The 21,717-nt window shown below is 33.5% G+C and overlaps 1 protein-coding gene across 1 annotated transcript; it reads right to left on the minus strand.

Moving 5' to 3' along the window:
* On the minus strand, positions 1-3,194 carry LOC115710268 (cyclin-dependent kinase G-2). Its single transcript, XM_030638629.2, has 5 exons — positions 1,241-3,194; positions 1,024-1,159; positions 824-912; positions 609-720; positions 1-517 (listed from the first exon to the last, which is right to left on the minus strand). Exons 1-5 carry the CDS (start codon positions 2,719-2,721, stop codon positions 371-373), a joined length of 1,965 nt encoding a protein of 654 aa, XP_030494489.2. The 5' UTR covers positions 2,722-3,194; the 3' UTR covers positions 1-370.
* Positions 3,195-21,717: the final 18,523 nt, after the last annotated feature.

Genomic DNA, 21,717 nt, shown 5'->3' on the forward strand with positions numbered 1-21,717 from the left:
TAGATGCAGTAAAATTCATAATCTTCATTACTTTCATAGTCGAGAACTTTACAAGAGAAAATATTATACATTTTAAAAATAAAATATCAATAACTATCATTCCACCTGAGTAAATTGTTCCAAACATTCACATGGAGCAACTGCTACAACTGCGGACTGCTTCGTGGCACTGACACTCACAGTTTAAAAAACTGCAGATCGACTGAATAAGATAATCAAAACAAATATAAAATCCTTGCATTACCATTACCCCTTTTGTTGCTTGTTGCTATGTATCTAGATGCCTGTTAGTTCTTCTCAAGTGACCAGTCAAATATTTGGTCTTTTTCAAATAAAAAATTAAAAATTAGAAGATCCCTTTTTGTCAGGATTATAGATGTGAAAATTTTTCACGCAGCCTGCTGCCTGGGTACCTGTTTTTACCCTGTAGCACTGGAAGAGAAGGCTTGAAATCAGATCTGGGGAGAGGAGCCTCAACAAACCATCTGTGATTTAGTGCCTCCTCCGCTGTTATTCGCTACAAAGACGAGGATAATGACTAAAATAAGATTCATGACCAAAAAGCTGCTTAGAGATCAAAAAAAAAACACTTGAGAAAATAACATTACCTTCTCGGGGTCATAGGCTAGAAGTTTGCTCAACAAGTCAAATCCTGAATCGGTAAGAACTGGAGAACCTATGAAAGATGTGGCAGGAAATTTCCTACGCAATAGGTTGTACCTGAAACATTTTCAATGACAGTTATTACCAGATAGCAATTATTATATGTAAAAATTATAACATTGACGAACCCAATTAATTTTTTTTAATGTAAATTACTTACGGATTTTTAACAAATTTGGCTTTGGAACCCGGCAACTTGGAAAACCCAGGCCAAATTGTCTCATTTGGTGTGCCAAGAGTCCTGAAAATCTGCAAAGATTCCAACTATTAAAATCAGCAAGTGCCTATTGAACATGAAGCTAAGAACATAAAATCAAATGAAGTAATTGAAAAACAGCAAGTAAAACTGAACCAAAATACCTTATCAATCTGCTCGACTTCAGTTTTCCCTCTAAATAGGGGTTCCTTAGCTACCAACTCAGCCATTATACACCCAACTGACCACATATCAATAGCTGTCGAGTATTCTTTGGTTCCAAGAAGAAGCTCAGGAGCCCTGAAAAGAAAAATCACAGTCAGCTTTGCACTCATAAACTGAACTTAAAATTGTACAAAACAATAATAGCCTGCAGCTCACCTGTACCACAGAGTCACCACTAAAGGAGTATACGGCTTTCGTGGACTACCATACTGCCGTGATAACCCAAAGTCGCATATCTTCAACTCACCATCCTTATTGATAAGAATATTTGATGTTTTAAGATCTCGGTGAAGCACCCAATTGTCATGAAGATATTTCACACCCTCTAGCAGTTGGAGCATCAACGATTTAACTTCGCTAACACTGAATGGCTCTTTCATAGTCTCCATTAGCCCCTTGAGGTCATATTCCATATACTCCATAGCCATATAAACTCCATCATCATCATCCATCACAACTTCCTTCACATTGACAATTGAAGGATGACTAAACGATGAAAGAATGTTGATTTCCCTCAAAGATGACAAAGGAAACCCATCATCCTTGTTTACATCCATCTTCACCTTCTTTAAAGCCACGATTTCTCCACTTTTCTTATCTTTGGCTTTATACACAATACCATATGTTCCTTCATTAATTTTGTTAAGTTTTTCATACTCAAACACACTTCTGCAACCCTGGAGCATGTTAACACGGTGACTGGTAGATGCTGCAGGTTCTTCAATCTGTAAAAGCTCATCATCATCCTCTTCACCACAATAAACCTGGTTTGTTCTGGCATCCCTACTGTCATAACCATCCATAAAATCCAAAGATGGCTCTCTTTTAGAAGATCTGCTTCTACTTCCACTACCAGAACACCTACTGCCACTTCCAGATCCAATATGGAAACCATCTTCATCATCTGAGCAAGAAATTGCAGACCTATAACCTGCTGAGTCTTCTCTTTGAAACTCCCCACTTTCAGGGGTTGAGCTCCTCCTACTATCAGCATTCCAAACATCATCAGAAACATGCTGCGGAGAATCTCCTTCAGATGCCCACCTCGACGTTAAAATGTTTCGAGTCTCAATTTTAACATCTTCCTTCACTTGATCTTGCTGGTGAACACCTCCATACTGATGAATCAATTCTTCAGAAGAAAAACCACCTGAGATCTTGGGCAGAAAAGGTTCCACCAAATCATCAGCTGCGGCAGCCTCAACCTGTGTTGAGAGCTCCACCTTCTTGTCTATTTCAGAAGCCTCGCATTTTGAAACAACTTCGGATACTTGGCAAACTGATTTAACCACACTCTCATGTCCAGGAGTAGCTGGTAGGACTCTTTTCTTAAAAGAAACTTTCCTATCCTCCTCTCTATCCCATATGATAGGGGAAATTTTTCTTTTATTCTCAGGAGGGACCTGAACTACATCTACATCTTCAACCTTTGAGGCTTCACCACTATTAGTCCACGCCTCCCTACCACAAAACCCACTACGTCTAGAACCCGAAACAGAACCATTCTCACGCCTACAGCGATAACCACGAACTCGACTCGCATCCACAACAAGCGAACCATCATTTCCATGATTAAACTCTTTTTCAGAACTGCGAAAATCCCTTCTTCTCAATAGATCAACTCCTCCTGTCGCCATATTACCGAACACCACAAAATTCTCAACACAATTTTGAAAAAGAAAAAAAAAATCCCAAATTTCTTCGAAACCCTAAACCCCAAATCAATTATCCAGAATTTAACACTTTTTTTTTCTTTTTTCTTGAATCAGCACACAGATAACATGTAATACCGAACACAAGATTGGATTATGGAACGTAAGGTAAGAAAAAAGATCGATCAATCAAGTAAAAATTAAAACCAACCACAAATCGAAGATCAAGCAAAAAAAAAAAACAAATCGAGAAGCCAAACCCTAGACGTCGATTTGTGCAGATCTTCCTGAATATTTTCAAAGGTAAAGAAAGGCCTTACCGTCGAGAAAGAGAATTAAAGAACCGAGAGAGATTTTGAGACGAAACGGCTTCTGGTGCTGAAGCTTCTTCTCGATACGATTACGCGTTCTCAAAGTTGTAACACATGAATATATAGGGTAATAGAATATCTTTTTTTCCAAGGCGGTTCTTTTATAGAAAATAACATTTCTAACCCTCGAATCTTTTCTTATTATCTTTTCGACCCTCCAGTTTTTAAAATATCTTTTCTACCTCCCATGTCTAATAACTACTTCAAATTAGTCATTTTAAATAGGGTAATTATTTAGGATTTTTGGACCATGAACTTTTCAGACTATTAAAAATTCTCTCAAACTATTAAGATTGTTGGATTCAATTTTTTTTACCAAATTATGTTAATTTTTACTCCCTTAAATTTTTATCTATGTTAGGCTTCTGTTACTAAAAATTGAAACAAAAATTCTTGAATTGAACAATCTCAATAATTTAAAAAAAAAATTTAACAGCTGACATGATTTAGTACATGTAAAAGTTCGAAACTTTACTTTCGATAAATTATCATATAATTATTTTATACTTAAACTATTCTTTTAATTATTATTATTATTTTATGTAAATTTTAATCTATTACTTTATTTTGGTCAACTTTAATTTGTCTTTTATTATTTTATTCATTTTTAGGATGTTTCAAATCATTCATGATTATTTATTACTATTTGATTTAGTTTATCTTTTTTCTAATTAATTATCTTTCAATAAGTTTTAGTATTTAATTAGGTAGCCAATTTTGTACCAAGAATTGTAATACACAGAATGTATTGCGTTGTACAGCAGGTACGTAATAATGTGTCCCAGGGTATGTTATTATTTTTTAACCCTAATTACTCCGAAATCAACCATAGCCCTCAGATCAAACAACTACCCTATCTAACGGTTGCCGTACATGTGACAGTCAGTAGTCCCGTGATCCGTAAGGGGAAATGCCGGGTAAGCTGTGCAATCCCACATCGCCTGGGGAAGGTCAAGTGGGATGATTCTGAGACTGTGTAGGTATGGAATACACAGTTGAAGAGGGCTTAAATGGATTGATTGGTACTACCTATGTCAACAAGGTGCATCTTGTTTTTCGGTAGCCTGATAACTCTATGAAAATAGAGTTATTTATATCTTTTTGGGCATTAAATTAGTTTTGTTCTCAAGAATTTTTAGTTTATTTTAGTGACTTTTATTTGGTTTTCTTTAATTTTGCATAAATATTAATTTTAGTATTTTGAAATTAGTTTTAATTAATATTTTTAATTTTTATTTGTTTATTTAGTCTCCCAATTAATTAAATACAATTGTGTGTGATGTTGTAGGAATTTAAATGCAAAATTGATATTAAGTGTTATGGGCCATGATGTTGGGCAAGAAATAAAAAAAAAAAGAAGAAGAAAAAAAAGAAAGCCCAAAGAAAGAATGGGCCAAAAGAAAATTAAGTGGTAAGTTGAAATGGAGAAATCATATATATATATATATTATATGAACAAGAGGGGAGGCGTGAAACATTGGAGGAAAAAAGAGGGCGGCAGTGTGCTACTCTTCTAGGGACCCCACTCAAAGCAAGAAAAAGAAAAGGAAAATGAAGAAAAAAAGAAAAAGAAAAAAAGAAAAAGAGAGAGAAAGAGTTTTATTTAGGGTTTTAATTTAGCATTTTTATTTTGAGATTGGCAAAAATCAAGAGGAAGAAGAAGAGAAAATAGGAGGAGAAACTTAGAGTCTTGTGGCAACTCCAAATGGGTTTTATTTCTATCTTTCTCTCTTTTTCAACTTTGTAATTTTTGCACAATTTAGTATGAACTAATTTTTCTTTTTACTAGAATTATTTTGTTGGCTGAAAATTGTGATTTAATATTTTGTTGCTATGTTTAGTGAATTGGTTTTGTTCATTCAAGTGTGTTTATTGTGCAATTGCTTACTTTTGCTTGATCACCATTAGTAAGTAGTAGCTAATCTTGATTTTAGAAAAAATAGGTTAGTGGAATTGCTTGAATGATGCATGAATATCAACTTGGAAAAGTGTGATTTGTAAATAGCATAGGAATGTGTTATTTACCTTGTATGAATTGAAGGAATTGTGCTTAAATTGGTATTCTTAAAATTAATTGGGCATAGGAATATGTTAATTAATTAGAGAATCAAACCATAAACACTTTGGAAAAAGGATTATGACATTTTAAATTCCTAGTTGACATTATCAATTTACAACAATACTCATTAGCACCATTATATCAACTTTGCATTTTTAGGCCAATTTAATAATTCTAGCTTGTTTTTTTTCATAGTTTGTGTTTGTTAATTTTTTACATATTCTCATCACTTTATTTTATTTTTGTTGAAACCAATTTGTGAGTAATTAGTTTTATAAATTAATTTCCAATTTTCAATCCCTGTGGAGACGATACTCGATTTATCACTTTATTACTTGTTACGATTGCGTACACTTGCGTATACAATTTTTCACAACAAGTTTTTGGCGCCGTTGCCGGGGATTGATTTAGTGAAATTTTATTTTTGGAACTTAATTACTATCAATTTGGTTTTTTTTTAGTTTTTCATTTCTTTATTCTATTTTCCTTGTTCTATTTTACGCTTTGTCTGTCTTGTTTTGGTTTCTTTTGCAAGGTCTTGAGATGTCTCATTTGCAAGTCCTTATGAATTTTGTTCAACATGACTTGGAGCCCTTGTATGAAGCATGGTGGAGATACAAGGCATGACTTGGAGCCCTTGTTCAAAATACTAAAATTAATATTTATGCAAAATTAAAGAAAACCAAATAAAAGTCACTAAAATAAACTAAAAATTCTTGAGAACAAAACTAATTTAATGCCCAAAAAGATATAAATAACTCTATTTTCATAGAGTTATCACACCCCAAACTTAAAACTTTGCTTGTCCTCAAGCAAAAAGAAAAAATAAACTAAAATAAATGTAAAACAATAGGCAATATGACACTAAAGTTGGTGATTTCCAAAATTTCCTTAGAGATTGATAAGTGAACATAGCTTAGAAAAAAATAAAAAGATTGTCCAATGATTGTGAAAAATTCAAGCACAAGTTTCATTCCAATTTTGATTACTCCAAGTGTGTGTGATGCCTTTTCTCAAAATATTACTTGCAATTTAGATCAATTTATGTAAATATGAATTAAGCACAAAATCTCTAAAATGACAAAGTCTCATAGGTTTATTTTTCATCTCTCTCTCCACTAATGTAGACAAACACAAAACCAAAGATCAAAAGGACTTTTTCAAGCTTGTAATGAAAGGCTTAGGTGAAGGTAGTTAAGAGAAGTCATTTTTTGGCTCAAATCACCCTAAAAGCACCTTAATTTTTCTAAGACCAAAATGAGACCTCACACTTACTTCCTCAAATAATATCCCACAAAAAATTTGAATATAATATTGCCATTATTTATTGCCCCAAAATTTTTCAAAATAACGTGCTCCCAGGAGTTATAGCAATGCTTTAGCATAGCATTTTTTTTTCTCGTGTCTCTCGCTCCGAATCTCAAGCAATGCTATAACACCCGAGACTTCAAGCTTCTAAGAAAAATCTTGCTCTTTTTTTTTTTTTTGCAAGGGGTGGCACACCCCAAACTTAATTTTAAACACACTTTTTTTTTTCAAGGGGTGGCACACCCCAAACTTAATTTTAAACATTCTTTTTTTTTTTTTTTTAATAACTAACAATACAAAGATAATAATGGCAATATACACAAAATATGGTAATTCTCCCCCAACTTAAAATTCAACATTGTCCCCATTGGTGAGAATAATAAAGTACCACAATGAAAACACTCACCCAATTACCACGCTACAAAAATTGCACCCCTCCCATCCCCTTCATGACACAACAAACAAAATCTTGGAATAATAAGGTGCTCAAAGGGTATATGGTGAGAAGATTTGTATTTAGCTAGGCTTACATATGGTAAAAAAAATAATAATAAAGGGATCAATTATGCTCAAAGGGGGTGACTAGGGATGAAATAATACTATGGTTGGCTCGAAAGGCTCAAACAGTCCAAAAATGGCCTAAATCATGTCTTTGGTTAAGCATTGTCTAGGATTTCGCCTCAAGAGAGAATCAAACAAAACTCTAAGACTTGTGAGATCACAAAATCATATATTTACACAAACTTTCACCAAATCACACACAATAAAATGATCAAGGCATTCGTGCTCAAAATTAGCCATATCTCAATCAAAATGAAACTAGCACAGGAATTAGTCACAAGCTCAAACAATATTTACATTTTTTCAACAAGCTATGCACACTATCAATCATGTATTAGAATGTGAAAAAATCACCAAACCAAAGCACATATGCCTCATTTTTTTTTTCAAACAAGCAAAATAAAAGAAAAGAAGAAAAAAAAAATATTTAGTTTCCCAAACCATTGTATGCACAAAATTCTCAAATATGTGTGAGCAAGTTTAAAATTAATAAAGAAGAGTTAAAGAGGAACTCCCTTTCAATGATGTGCAAACTCGCTAGTGTCAACCTCCATAAGTGCGCCCAATTCCACTTGACTTTATGCTCGCACCTAAAAGAGAGAAAAAGAAAAGAAAGAGAGAAAAAAAAAAGCTACAATGCAATTGTCAAAGCCATTTAATATTGCATGTTTATTGAATTTAAAACAAAATAAAGACAAAGTTTAGAAAGCTCGGGTTGCCTCCCAAGAAGCGCTTGATTTAAAGTCGTCGGCTTGACTTTTTGAGAAGCACTCATCAAAGAGCGGCTTCCGCCCATAGAGAGTGGCATATGCCCTCACAAATGGGTCTTTGTCATGAACGCCCTCAAGCTTGGCGAGATATTGAATTGATGAGCGCAAATGTTCAACTTTTCTTGAATTCGATGAATGCACATGATGGATGCCAAGGTACCATGCCAATGGTGAAGGAGGAGGTAATGGCCAAAAAGGATCCTCATAAACATAGTATTCCATTACCATGGGCTCTTTGACTTGAGGAATGCAAAAATGCTCTTGCTGAATTTTTTCAAAAACTGAGGCGGTTCTTTGTGATAATGCTACAGCATTATGAGCAGCAATAAATGTTGACCAACTTGGAATGCTTGCTTCCTTATCTTTTATTTCACTACTTTGGATTGAAGTGAGCTCTTGTAATTGCTCAAAATTTTCCCCAAGTATCTCCAACTCATCACCACTCCTCAAAATGACATTTTCATTTTCTTCTTTCTCCCTTGAATTTTCCATATCAATGCCCAAAGTTTCATGGTGTTTATCACACAACTCATTGACCAAAAGCTCAAATTGGTTCTCCAATTTCCTCAAGGATGAAGCTTGGCCTTGAATTAAGGCATCATTTTTAGCCATGAACTCCATCATCAACACCTCAAGTGAGCTTGGTTGAGCCATTTGATGAAGATTTTCTTCTATGTTGAACTCTTGTAAATCTTCTAAAATCTCATCATTTGGTCCTTGAGTGTAAGTGTCAAAATTTGGCTCCAAATTGTTGTAATTGTCCTCCCAAACATGGTGATTGTTTGGACAATTACAACACCACTCATTGTACTCTGCCATGTCTTCCAACATCCAATAGGCTTCATCAATTGATAGTTGGTAGAAATTTGTGGTACCATTTCCTCTTTCTACCCATTTTCGTGTGCTTGGATTCAACCCATTGAGGAAGACCTCTAATTGACATTCTTTGGACAACCCATGATATGGAAACCTCACTAGAAATGCCTTGTATCTCCACCATACTTCATACAAGGACTCCAAGTCATGTTGAACAAAATTCATAAGGACTTGTCGATGAGACATCCCAAGTACCTTGAAAAAGGAACCAAGACAAACAAACAAAGCGTAAAATAGAACAAGGAAAATAAAACGAAACAAATGAAAAACTAAAAAAAAACCAAATTGATAGTAATTAAGTTCCACAAATAAAATTTCACTAAATCAATCCCCGGCAACGGCGCCAAAAACTTGTTGTGAAAAATTGTATACGCAAGTGTACGCAATCGTAACAAGTAATAAAGTGATAAATCGAGTATCGTCTCCACAGGGATTGAAAATTGGAAATTGATTTATAAAACTAATTACTCACAAATTGGTTTCAACAAAAAAAAACAAAAAAAAATAAAATAAAATAAAATAAAGTGATGAGAATATGTAAAAAAAATTAACAAACACAAACTATGAATAAAACAAGCTAGAACTATTAGATTGACCTAAAAAATGCAAAGTTGATATAATGGTGTTGTAAATTGATAATGTCAACTAGGAATTTAAAATGTCATAATCCTTTTTCCAAAGTGTTTATGATTTGATTCTCTAATTAATTAACATATTCCTATGCCCAATTAATTTTAAGAATACCAATTTAAGCACAATTCCTTCAAGTCATACAAGGTAAATAACACATTCCTATGCTATTTACAAATCACACTTTTCCAAGTTGATATTCATGCATCATTCAAGCAATTCCACTAACCCTATTTTTTCCAAAATCAAGATTAACTACTACTTACTAATGGTGATCAAGCAAAAGTAAGCAATTGCACAATAAACACTCTTGAATGAACAAAACCAATTTACTAAACATAGCAATAAAATATCAAATCATAATTTAAGTCAAGAAAATAATTCTAGCAAAATAAAAATTAACTAATAATAGATTGTGCAAAAATTACAAAATTTAAAAGAAAAGAAAGATAGAAATAAAAACCCATTTAGAGCTTGTCACAAGACTCTAAGTTTCTTCTCCAAATTGCTCTTCTTCTTCCTCTTGATTTTTACCAATCTCAAAATTAAAAATGCTAAATTAAAACCCTAAATAAAACTCTCTTTTTTTTTTTTCTTTTTCTTTTTCTTCATTTTTCTTCTTTGCTGTCGACATCCTTGGAGCAGCACCAAAAACCCAGCCGCCTTTTGCTTTTCTTCCAGTCACGCCTACTGCCCCTCTTGTTCATATAATATATATATATATATGATTTCTCCATTTCAACTTACCACTTAATTTTCTTTTGGCCCATTCTTTCTTTGGGCTTTCTTTTTTTTCTTCTTCTTTTTTTTTTTATTTCTTGCCCAACATCATGGCCCATAACACTTAATATCAATTTTGCATTTAAATTCCTACAACATCACACACAATTGTATTTAATTAATTGGGAGACTAAATAAACAAATAAAAATTAAAAATATTAATTAAAACTAATTTCAAAATACTAAAATTAATATTTATGCAAAATTAAAGAAAACCAAATAAAAGTCACTAAAATAAACTAAAAATTCTTGAGAACAAAACTAATTTAATGCCCAAAAAGATATAAATAACTCTATTTTCATAGAGTTATCATAGCCCATCTCGAAAGAACTCCACAGTTAAGCGTGCTTGGCTTGGAGAAATTTCAAGGATGGGTGACCTCCTGGGAAGTTTTCCCAGGAAGCGTGTGAGTGAGGACAAAGCACGCTGGAAACACTCGTGTTGGTCTGTAGGGTCAGTCATCAGTCCATGAAGTAGCCAGAATGACGTACTCGTGTATAAGAGCCATTCATTTCGTGGGTGTAAGGACCCAATGGAGGCTTGAAGCGGGGACGTTACAAAATGGTATCAGAGCCTTGTCCCAGCCGGAAGTGTGGTCGACGAGGACGTCGGACCCCGTAAGGGGGGGTGATTGTGACAGTCAGTAGTCCCGTGATCCGTAAGGGGAAATACCGGGTAAGCTGTGCAATCCCACATCGCCTGGGGAAGGTCAAGTGGGATGATTTTGAGACTGTGTAGGTATGGAATACACAGTTGAAGAGGGCTTAAATGGATTGATTGGTACTACCTATGTCAACAAGGTGCATCTTGTTTTTCGGTAGCCCATCTCGAAAGAACTCCACAGTTAAGCGTGCTTGGCTTGGAGCAATTTCAAGGATGGGTGACCTCCTGGGAAGTTTTCCCAAGAAGCGTGTGAGTGAGGACAAAGCACGCTGGAAACACTCGTGTTGGTCTGTAGGGTCAGTCATCAGTTATGAAGTAGCCAGAGTGACGTACTCGTGTATAAGAGCCATTCATTTCGTGGGTGTAAGGACCCAATGGAGGCTTGAAGCGGGGACGTTACAGTACATTACGAAATACATTCCGTGAAAATACATTAACGGAACAAAATCGTGTCCCTATTTAATTAATACTTTAAATTATTAATTATGTTTTTCCATTAGCTCTTTTACCATTGGTGTCTTTTTAAAATAGTTTTCTTTCATATTTTAATTTTTATGGTGTTACGTTATGTTTTGTTTATGTAATGTTAGCTTTTTTAGAAGTAATTGTAACTAGAAAGCAGGGATAACAGTTACAGGATTACAATTACAATAGAGTAAAGAGAGTTAAGCTCTCCAAATTAACTCTCTATCTTGTCTTAAGGCATCTCTTGTAATATTATAAGCTAAAATATTGAGAGTTCTAAAAATATGGTATAGAGATAGATTGAAGAAATAGATAAAGAGTCTATAATCTTTGAGATGAATCCTAAAGTCGCTGCACGATCTTTTCATTTGTGTTTAATCTTTAATGCTAATTCTTTTGCCATGTTTCTAAAGACCAACCATGGTGTGTGTCTCATAACATTTAAATCAATAGAGTGAGCATTCAGAAATCGTCCTACGTACCAAGTACCAACGATTGTCAATAAATGTTTCCTTTGTTTCAATGTGATCAAACTTCATGCCACCTTCCTCCTCTTCTAGTTCTATATTCGCATATCGAGTCTCCAAATTATCTCCCATTATACTACTAGGCATAATCGAAAAGAAGCCAACACAAACACCCTTAGAAAAACAAAAACTCAAAAAAAAAACCAACCAATACTTTTAAAGAGAAAATATCAAAATACATGCCAAAAGGCAAGACAACATAGAGATAGAGCCTTTGTTTTGGTAAACAACTCCTATGAATATGAGTTAATACTATGATTCCTACCCAATATCCATATGAATATAGATAATCATATATTAATTATTATTATTATTTTAACATTTAACCTATTAAGCTTTCTTATGTAGGAAATTTTGAAAATTTTCTCTCTAGGATATTTTGGCTTTTATTGTTCTTATTAATGAGAAATTACTCACTTGTTATGTGTGATACCCATAGCACTGATACAAACTGTAAAGATTCAGAGATTTGAAGATTTAGATTCAGTATTTGGTATTTGGTAATATTCTGCTATAGAGAAGATTCGAGGGTCAGAGTATTGAACAAGAAGAGTCATTATTTCGTTGTGTCGCTGTTGTAAGTATTCTTATACTTAACGTGTTTAATTCTCTTTTACAAAGTATGTTCTAAGTAGTTCAATATTTAAGTTAATTAATAAAATATGTGTTAGTAAATAAGATCTTAGCCTTTTTCGGGTGATCGTTTGCTACTAATGTTGTTGATGTATCTCATATTTTATTTGATTTCAAATTGGAATAGAGTTGGCCAACAAGTAACCAGTTACCTAGTGAGTAATGACTAAAAAAATAGTAATTAGTTACTAATGTCTTTTCCAAATTTAATAAAATGATTTTTCATATACAACATTTGTTAATTGTGTTTTTTGTAACCAATTATTTTATAAACAAGTAATCATGTTTTAGTAAAATAAACTAGCAAACAAATTATAGAGGTTCCGTTGAAAAAAACGAGTATGTCCACTAGCGCTGGTTTGGATTACAAGGTTTCCCACTTAGAATATTCAAAAGTAACAAAATCCTTTACAACAAAATAAATAGAGGGAAATATCTAAGTTTACTACTTAAACATTCATCGACTCCTTCAAATGTAAATTGCATTCCTTAAAATGCAAATTACGTTCCTTAATTTAAGTTGGCATCTGTTGTATTGTGGTCTAGAAACTAAGTCTTAGGTGGACACTTACTGTTTTGGACTTCTCTAACTGTTTTAACTACTTTTCAGTTAAAACAGCTGTGGTAGTTGGTGTCTATAAATAGTCACTCCTAATTCTATGTGTTGTGTGGTTCATTTACAATTTTGTAAATCAGTGAGAGAGAGAGAGAGAGAGAGAGAGAGAGAGAGAGAGAGAGAGAGAGAGAGAGAGAGAGAGAGAGAGAGAGAGAGAGAGAGAGAGAGAGATAGAGTAGTTGTTGACTCTGGTTCTTTCAAAACCGATTTCTGGTGTGTGTATTACTGATGTACTCTTCTCTTCATCTTGTTGATCCAACCACCAACTCTTGTAATCTCATTCTTTGTACACTTGGTTAATGAGGAGTGCCTTAATGACAATATTCTGATTTCATTTTCTCTAGTTAAAATTCAGTTTGTTTACTGTCTTTAATTGCATTTCTATTGTGTTGAGTTTTGCTAATCTATTTTAGACTTTGACCAATTAAGATTGTTCTTGATAATTGGATGTTGTGATCGGTTTGATCACATCAAATGGTATCAGAGTCGAGGTTCAATTAAGGAGATCAAGAAGTGTTTGATTAAAGTTCCATTGCAGTAAGATTGAAATCAAGAAATGGCAACAACCAAGTATGAGGTTGACAAGTTCACGGGAGCCAATGACTTCAACCTTTGGAGAATCAAGATGAGGGCCTTGTTGGTGCATCAAGGCATTGCTGAAGCCATTAATGTGGATGCATTGAAGGCAATTGAAGATGTAAGGAGGAAACAAGAAATCGAGACCAAGGCACATTCTGTAATCTTGCTCAGTCTTGGAGATGAAGTGTTGAGAGAAGTTGCAGATGAGGAGAAAGCTCTTGGATTATGGGAAAAACTTGCTACAATCTACATGAAGAAGTCCCTTGCAAACAAGTTGTACTTGAAGAAGAAACTGTACACCTTGAGGATGGAAGGTGGCAAGGAGCTTAGAAGACACTTAGATGACTTTAACAAGATTGTTCTTGATTTGAACAACATTGGTGTAAAGGTAGATGAGGAGGATCAAGCTATAATCCTACTGAGTTCTTTGCCAAAATTGTATGAACACTTTGTTGATACAATTCTTTATGGCAAAGACACTCTTACAATGTCAGAGGTGAAAGCTGCATTGAATTCCAAGGAAATTCAAAGCAAATCAGATGATAAAACAGAGCACAATGGAGAAGGACTATTTGTCAAAGGAAGGCATGACAAGAAGGGTCACAAGAACTACAAACATGGCAGTGATCGAGGGAATTAGAAGGCAAAAACTGGTTCAAGAAACACAACTGACAAGAAGTGTTTCTATTGCAAGAAAGAAGGGCACTTCAGGGATGAATGTATTGCTCTGAAGAACAAATTAAAGAAAGAAAAGAACAAATAAAAGGGGCAAGCTGATGTTGTTGATGGTTATGAGTCAGCTGGTGTAATGGTGGTGTCAAACACAGATTCTGGACAAGAATGGATACTCGATTCTGGTTGTTCTTTTCACATGTGTCCTTGTGAAGAATTGTTTTGCAATCTTGAGTAGAAAACAGGGGGTACTGTTTTATTGGGTGACAACAAAGCATGCACAATTCAAGGGACTGGTTCAATTGTGATGGAGATGAATGATGGTGCTCAAAGAACCATGACTGATGTCAGGTATGTTCCTGAACTCAAGAGAAATCTCTTGTCAATTGGTGTCTTAGCTTCTAAAGGCTGTAAAATTAAAATTGATGAAAATTCACTCAATGTAATTAAAGGTTCCACTACTGTTATGAAAGGAATCTATAGAAGTGGTTTGTATTTTCTTAATGGAAAATCAGTTACTCGCCTAGCTTCAAATGTTACGGGTACAAGTGATGATAACTTGACAAGGCTGTGGCATTTGAGATTGGGACATGTGAGTGAAAGAGGCTTGATGGAATTGAAGAAACAAGGAACTCTCAAAGGAAAAGTGTCATGCAAGATGGATTTTTGTGAGGAGTGTATATATGGCGAAATCTGCAGACAGAAATTCACACCAGCCAAGCACATTACCAAAGAGCAATTGGCATATGTGCATTCAGATCTTTGGGGTCCTTCAAGGATTCCCACACTTGGTGGTGCTTACTATTTCATGAGTATCATTGATGATTACTCAAGAAAAGTGTGGGTTTATCTTTTGAAAACCAAAGATGAGGCTTTCAACACTTTTGTCAATTGGAGGAAACTTCTTGAAAATCAAACTGGTAAGAAACTCAAGAAGATTAGAACATACAATGGATGGGAATTCTGTTCAAACCAGTTCAAAGAATTCTGCAGCAAAGAAGGGATAACTAGACACTTGACTGTTAGAGACACTCCAGAACAAAATGGTCTAGCAGAAAGGATGAATAGAACACTACTTGAAAGGGTCAGATGCATGCTTAAAGGAGCTGGTTTAGAGAGAAAATTCTGGGGTGAAGCATTGAACACAACATGCTACCTAATTAATAGATGTCCATCTACTGGTATCAATTTCATGACACCACAAGAAAAGTGGACTGGAGAAGCTCAAACTTATGACCATTTGAAGGTCTTTGGGTGCACGGCCTATGCTCATGTGAGGCAAGAAAAATTGAAGCCTAGGGCAGTGAAATGCATGTTCTTGGGGTATCCTGAAGGTGTCAAGGGATACAAGCTTTGATGTATTGAACCAGGTTTCAAGAAGTGTATCATCAGCAGGGATGTCACTTTTAGGGAAGAGGAAATGACCATGAAACCTATACCAAATCCAACACTGCACACAGAAGAATCATACAACAGAGTTAATCTTGAGGTGGATCAGTCACATTGCTCAGATAAAGGTTCAGATGCAGATGAGAATCAAGCTCAAGAGCATGATGATCAACCTCATGAAACACAAGATGGCCTTGATGACTATCTCTTGGCCAGAGATAGGGTAAGAAGAGACATAAGACCACCATCAAAGATTGGTTATGCAGATTTCTCTGCATTTGCACTAGCTGCTGCTAGTGAACTTGAAAATTCTGAACCCACAACATACAAGGAGGCACTAAAATGCAGCAACAAAGTACACTGGCTAAGGGCAATCAATGAAGAGAAAGTGTCATTGATTAGGAACAAAACATGGTCTGTTGTAAACAGACCACCAGGGCAGAGGTTGATTGATAGCAAGTGGTTGTTCAGACAAAAGGAAGGAGTTAATGAAGATTCAGTAAGGTTCAAGGCTAGACTAGTGGCAAAGGGATTTACTCAGAGAGAGGGTGTGGATTTCAATGACATATTTGCACCAGTGGTGAAGCAAGCCTCCATTAGAGCCATCATGGCAAAAGCTACTGCTCAAGATCTAGAAATAGATCAAATGGATGTGAGGACAGCTTTCTTACATGGCACTTTGGACGAGAAAATCTACATGAAGCAACCTGAGGGATTTGACAATGGCAATCCAAACCAGGTATGCTTGTTACACAAATCCCTCTATGGCCTAAAGCAAGCACCTAGACAATGGAATATTAGATTTGACAAGTTCATGTCAAGAATAAAATTCACAAAGAGTAGATATGATCCATGTGTCTACTTTGACAAGGATACTTACCTGCTACTGTATGTTGATGACATGCTAATAGTAGGCAAGTATAAACACAAAATCAGTGAGTTGAAGTGTCAACTCAAAGGTGAATTCGAGATGAAGGATATGGGAGAAGCCAAGAAAATTCTTGGAATCGAAATCAGAAGGAAAAGACCTGGCTTCATCATGTTAACACAACAGGGATACTTGAAGAAAGTTCTAATGAAGTTCAACATGAATGATGCCAAACCTGTGATGACACCATTGGCTCAACACTTCAAACTCACTAAAGAACAGGCCCCTCAGACTGAAGAAGAAAGAAGAAACATGGATGGCATACCATATGCTAATTGTGTAGGATGTTTGATGTATGCCATGGTGTGCACAAGGCCTGACTTGGCCTATGCCATGAGCATTGTGAGTCGATTTGTTGCTGACCCTGGACAACTACACTGGGATGCAGTCAAATGGGTTATGAGGTATGTTAAAGGGTCTCTAAACATGGGTTTGATCTACAAAACAACTGAAAAAGGTGGATGTGAGGTTGAAGGATTCGTTGACTCAGACTATGCAGGCTGCATAGACACTAGAAGATCATTGACAGGCTACATATTCACTGCTCTGGGTGGATGCATTAGCTGGAAGTCAAATCTCCAAAAGGTTCTAGCCCTGTCATCCACAGAGGCCGAGTACATGGCTGCAACCGAGGCAATAAAAGAAGCATTATGGTTAAAAGGTCTCTCAAAGGAACTTGGGTTCAGCTCTGAAGACATGACAGTCCACTGTGACAACCAAAGTGCATTGCACTTGATGAAAAATCCTATGTTCCATGATAGGTCAAAGCACATTGACATCAAACTACATTTTATCAGAGAGATCATTGCTAATGGAGAGGTAAAGGTAAAGAAGATCAGCACTGAACACAACCCAGCTGATATTTTCACAAAATGTGTCACTCAAACCAAGTTTAGACATTTTTTAAACTTGGTCAACTTCAAGGAAACTGGTTGAGTTTCCATCTTTCATCAAAATCTGTCATTCTCTAAACACCTAAGTCTAAGTGTCTATGCCAAGGTGGAATTGTTGTATTGTGGTCTAGAAACTAAGTCTTAGGTGGACACTTATTGTTTTGGACTTCTCTAACTGTTTTAACTACTTTTCAGTAAAAACAACTATGGTAGTTGGTGTCTATAAATAGTCACTCCTAATTCTATGTGTTGTGTGGTTCATTTTACAATTTTGTAAATCAGTGTGTGAGAGAGAGAGAGAGAGAGAGAGAGAGAGAGAGAGAGAGAGAGAGAGAGAGAGAGAGAGAGAGAGAGAGAGAGAGAGATAGAGTAGTTGTTGATTCTGGTTCTTGCAAAACCGGAATCTAGTGTGTGTATTACTGATGTACTCTTCTATTCATCTTGTTGAGCCAACCACCAACTCTTGTAATCTCATTCTTTGTACACTTGGTTAATGAGGAGTGCCTTAATGACAATATTTTGATTTCATTTTCTCTAGTTAAAATTCAGTTTGTTTACTGTCTTTAATTGCATTTCTATTGTGTTGAGTTTTGCTAATCTATTTTAGACTTTGATCAATTAAGATTGTTCTTGATAATTGGATGTTGTAATCGGTTTGATCACATCAGCATCAATGTAACATTGTATGTCTATGATTATGATACTCGACCACACATCTTGATCAACACCCAACTTGAAGAGTACTTCTCTTTCTCCGAGATAATCTTAGCTTAGTTCGCTTAAATGTTCGGTCTCTCTTAAAATGTTCGCAGTGCAGGTTGTATTTTTTTTTAATCAAATTGCATATGCAGTTTTTGTAATTTCTCAAACAGCACTGCGAGATTTTAAAACCGCGAAAGATACAGTGTGGTGTTGTGCGGTTTGAACGGTTTACACTATCATTATAATCAAATATTAGAATGAAAATTTAAAAATCAATCTAATAATTTTAATAATACAAAAAAAACATCTTATTAAAGTTTTAACATCATAACATGTATACTAATCACTAAGTCATTATCTTGAATTGTCTCTAAAAAATAATATAATATATACATATATTACATATATGTGTTCTTTTATAAAAAAAAATAAAAACATATTGTAAAAATTAGTAACTTTATAATATACAGTACGATACGGTTTAAACTGCAATTATTAAATTTAAAAGTGTAAACCGTACCGTACCGTGCAGTTTGCTAAAATAACAAACCACAACCGTACTGCAAAAAATTTTAAACCATTTTTTTATATGGTGTGGTGCGGTACAAACAATTTGTGTAGTGTGTACGGTTTGATGAACACTCTTAATCTCTCCAACACCTATGCACCTCCTTTTAATTATCACAGAGAAAGTAAAAATAATTTGTACTGTGTTTTTTATCGTAGACATTATCCCACATGAAATAAAGAGTAAAATATTGAGCCATATATTAAATGGATTATTCTCAACATTTCCCAATATCTGTTTCATAGCCTTCCAACACTTCCTTCTTTTGAGTTGTTCTTCCATTGTTGGGTAGACATATTTTCAAAGATACCGTTTTCCTCCTAAGTTATCATGTGCAAATTGCAATACAACAAAATGTAATCTACATTTTTAAGGGAAAAATGTTTCTTTGAGAAAATTGGTAACTAATCATTGTTGTGTCCTTTCCATACTAAAAAAAACACTCAAAATTTATTATATCTTGTTTTAAGGTGTTTTATTCCTTTGTAGGCTGGTAAACATTATCACCTTGAAAATTAAAGGGAATCTTATGAGTATAAGTTACTTTATCATATTTTATGTGTTGACAAAAGTAGTAACTAGTTACCATTTCAAAACAAACAAACTGATAACTAATTAATATGTATCATGTTTTTGAGATTTTCAAAAACTAGTAACCAATTTCCATTGGAAAGTGGAAGCTTAAAAAATTGGTAACTAGTTAGCTATTGTATCATGTTTTTTTTTTTAAATATTGACTTTTGACATACCACTGAACCAGTAACTAGTTATTACTATGAAATTTAAAAATCAATTATGTTGTATTTTCTTGATATTAGCAATAAATACTAAATCAACCTCTTAAATACTCTAAAAACTAAGAAGAAGAAACTCCATATAAAAAAAAAAAAAGCAACTACAGTGTGGATCATTCTAATGATTTAATATTAATAAAACCTTACAAGAAGATTATTAATGATGAAAGGTGCAGTGATAAGTTGATAACCCACCTAAGTCCCCCACACCACACAAGTGTTCAACTTTCTAAATGGAGCTACTACAAGCAAGGCCATATTGTATGCAATAGAAAGGCTTAATGGAATCTACAATCATGTCCAGTTTGTCACAATTTCCATATTTGCCAATAGCAGCATCAATTCCAAATATGATTGTAAAATTGAATTTCACAACAAATTGTAGTCGACTTTTTTTTTTTTTCTTGAAAGACAAATTGTAGTCGACTTGATCATTTACATATGATGAAAAATCAAACAAATTGATCATGACTTGAAGCTTCTTATTCCATAATAAATATTTAAATTCCTTAGTAATAACTAATACTTAAATGAGTAACATTTTATCTTAGTGAAAAAATAAGTTACTCATTTAATATTTCTATAAGTCGTAAATATCTCCTACTACTTGCTTTAGTCACAAGCAATACTCTTTATCTCATAAAAGCTGAAACAAGATAAATATATATATATATGGTATGACCTAACAAAAGTTTCCTATCGGTAGAGAACTTTTTTTTTACTTTTATTATAGGACTGCTTATATATAATTAAAACTTTATACATATTATAATAATATATTTGTTGTGGCTTACGACACGCACCAACAACACACTTTTATATTACTTCATACATCATCTTCTTAAAAATACATCACTAAAATGTCACTTTTAAAAAAATTTAATATATTTTATTTATTTCAAACTAGAGAACTAAGCCGCGCTTCGCACGGTGTTGTTCATCTCTTATATTTTTTTTATTATATAGATATATTGTGCTTGATGAGATATAATTTAAAATATAGTATCTTCATATGTGTAAGTAACAGTATTGAAATTAGAAATATTTTATTTTTAAAATCTATAGAAAGATAACACTTTGTGATAAATATTAAAAATAGTAAAATTAACAAAGAAATTGCATGTGTTATTATAAAAGAATAAATGAAAAAGAAAACTATTTCTAAATTTAATATATTGGATTTGTGAGTGATGATGTAGTTCTTTTTGAAAAACTATTTAGACCTATTTCTTTCTTTAATAGCAAGAAACAATATAACTACTATTTATGAAAGTTTTTATATTTTGTTTCATAAGATGACAAGTGTAAAAAGGTTTTAAAAACAAAAAAAAAAATGAGGAATTTATATAAAAATATTAATGATAAAATTGGTCTATATGAAATATTTAATAAGAGAATTAATTTTAATAATTATGTGAAGGTGAAATGTATGCCTTAAATTATAATGATGAAAAGGGAGGTCACGATTGATATGACTAATTGCTTCTATATAGAAATGTATATTTGTCTTGCTATTTTTTAATAATTAAAATAATAAATACTATATGAAGTTGGTTGTGCAATCGCGTGATCATTATAATTATACAGTGCATTGTACAATCATTATAATCATTACAAAAATCAAATTTAATTTATGATTATTTTTTGTATTTTTTTTAAATTTAGAAATTCATATATTAAGTATTTTTTTATTAAATGAGTATATAAATATATTAGATAAATATATATAGTTGATTTGAGAACTCAAAATATTAAAAAAAATTATAACTAATTGGGCAATCTCGAGTGATAAATTAGCCATGTACGAATTAAAATAAATATAAGAATACTTTATTTATAATTTAGAAGTATACTAATTATGTATTTTTTTTAATCTATGTGGGATTTTAATTACAAAGAAAACAAAAGTTACTAAGAAGCCATATTTCTCAATATTTACAAAATAAAATATAACGATACACTGAGTCTAATTGTAATAAAATATTTTACTCTAATTTTAAAACTTTTTCTTCCTAACCCTCATTAACAATTGTTACCCAATTTTTAATCTATCTTAATTGTAATTATTTTCACTAATATTAAGCTTATGATATTATTATATTTCATGTTGTAAAACATAGGGGCTAAATTATCATTTAACATTGGTCATAGACATAAGTTAGTTCCACTACGCTCACACTAAAAAAGAAGATGCAT

This window comes from Cannabis sativa, chromosome 3 (genome assembly GCF_029168945.1).
Source record: "Cannabis sativa cultivar Pink pepper isolate KNU-18-1 chromosome 3, ASM2916894v1, whole genome shotgun sequence".
Taxonomy (NCBI): domain Eukaryota; kingdom Viridiplantae; phylum Streptophyta; class Magnoliopsida; order Rosales; family Cannabaceae; genus Cannabis; species Cannabis sativa.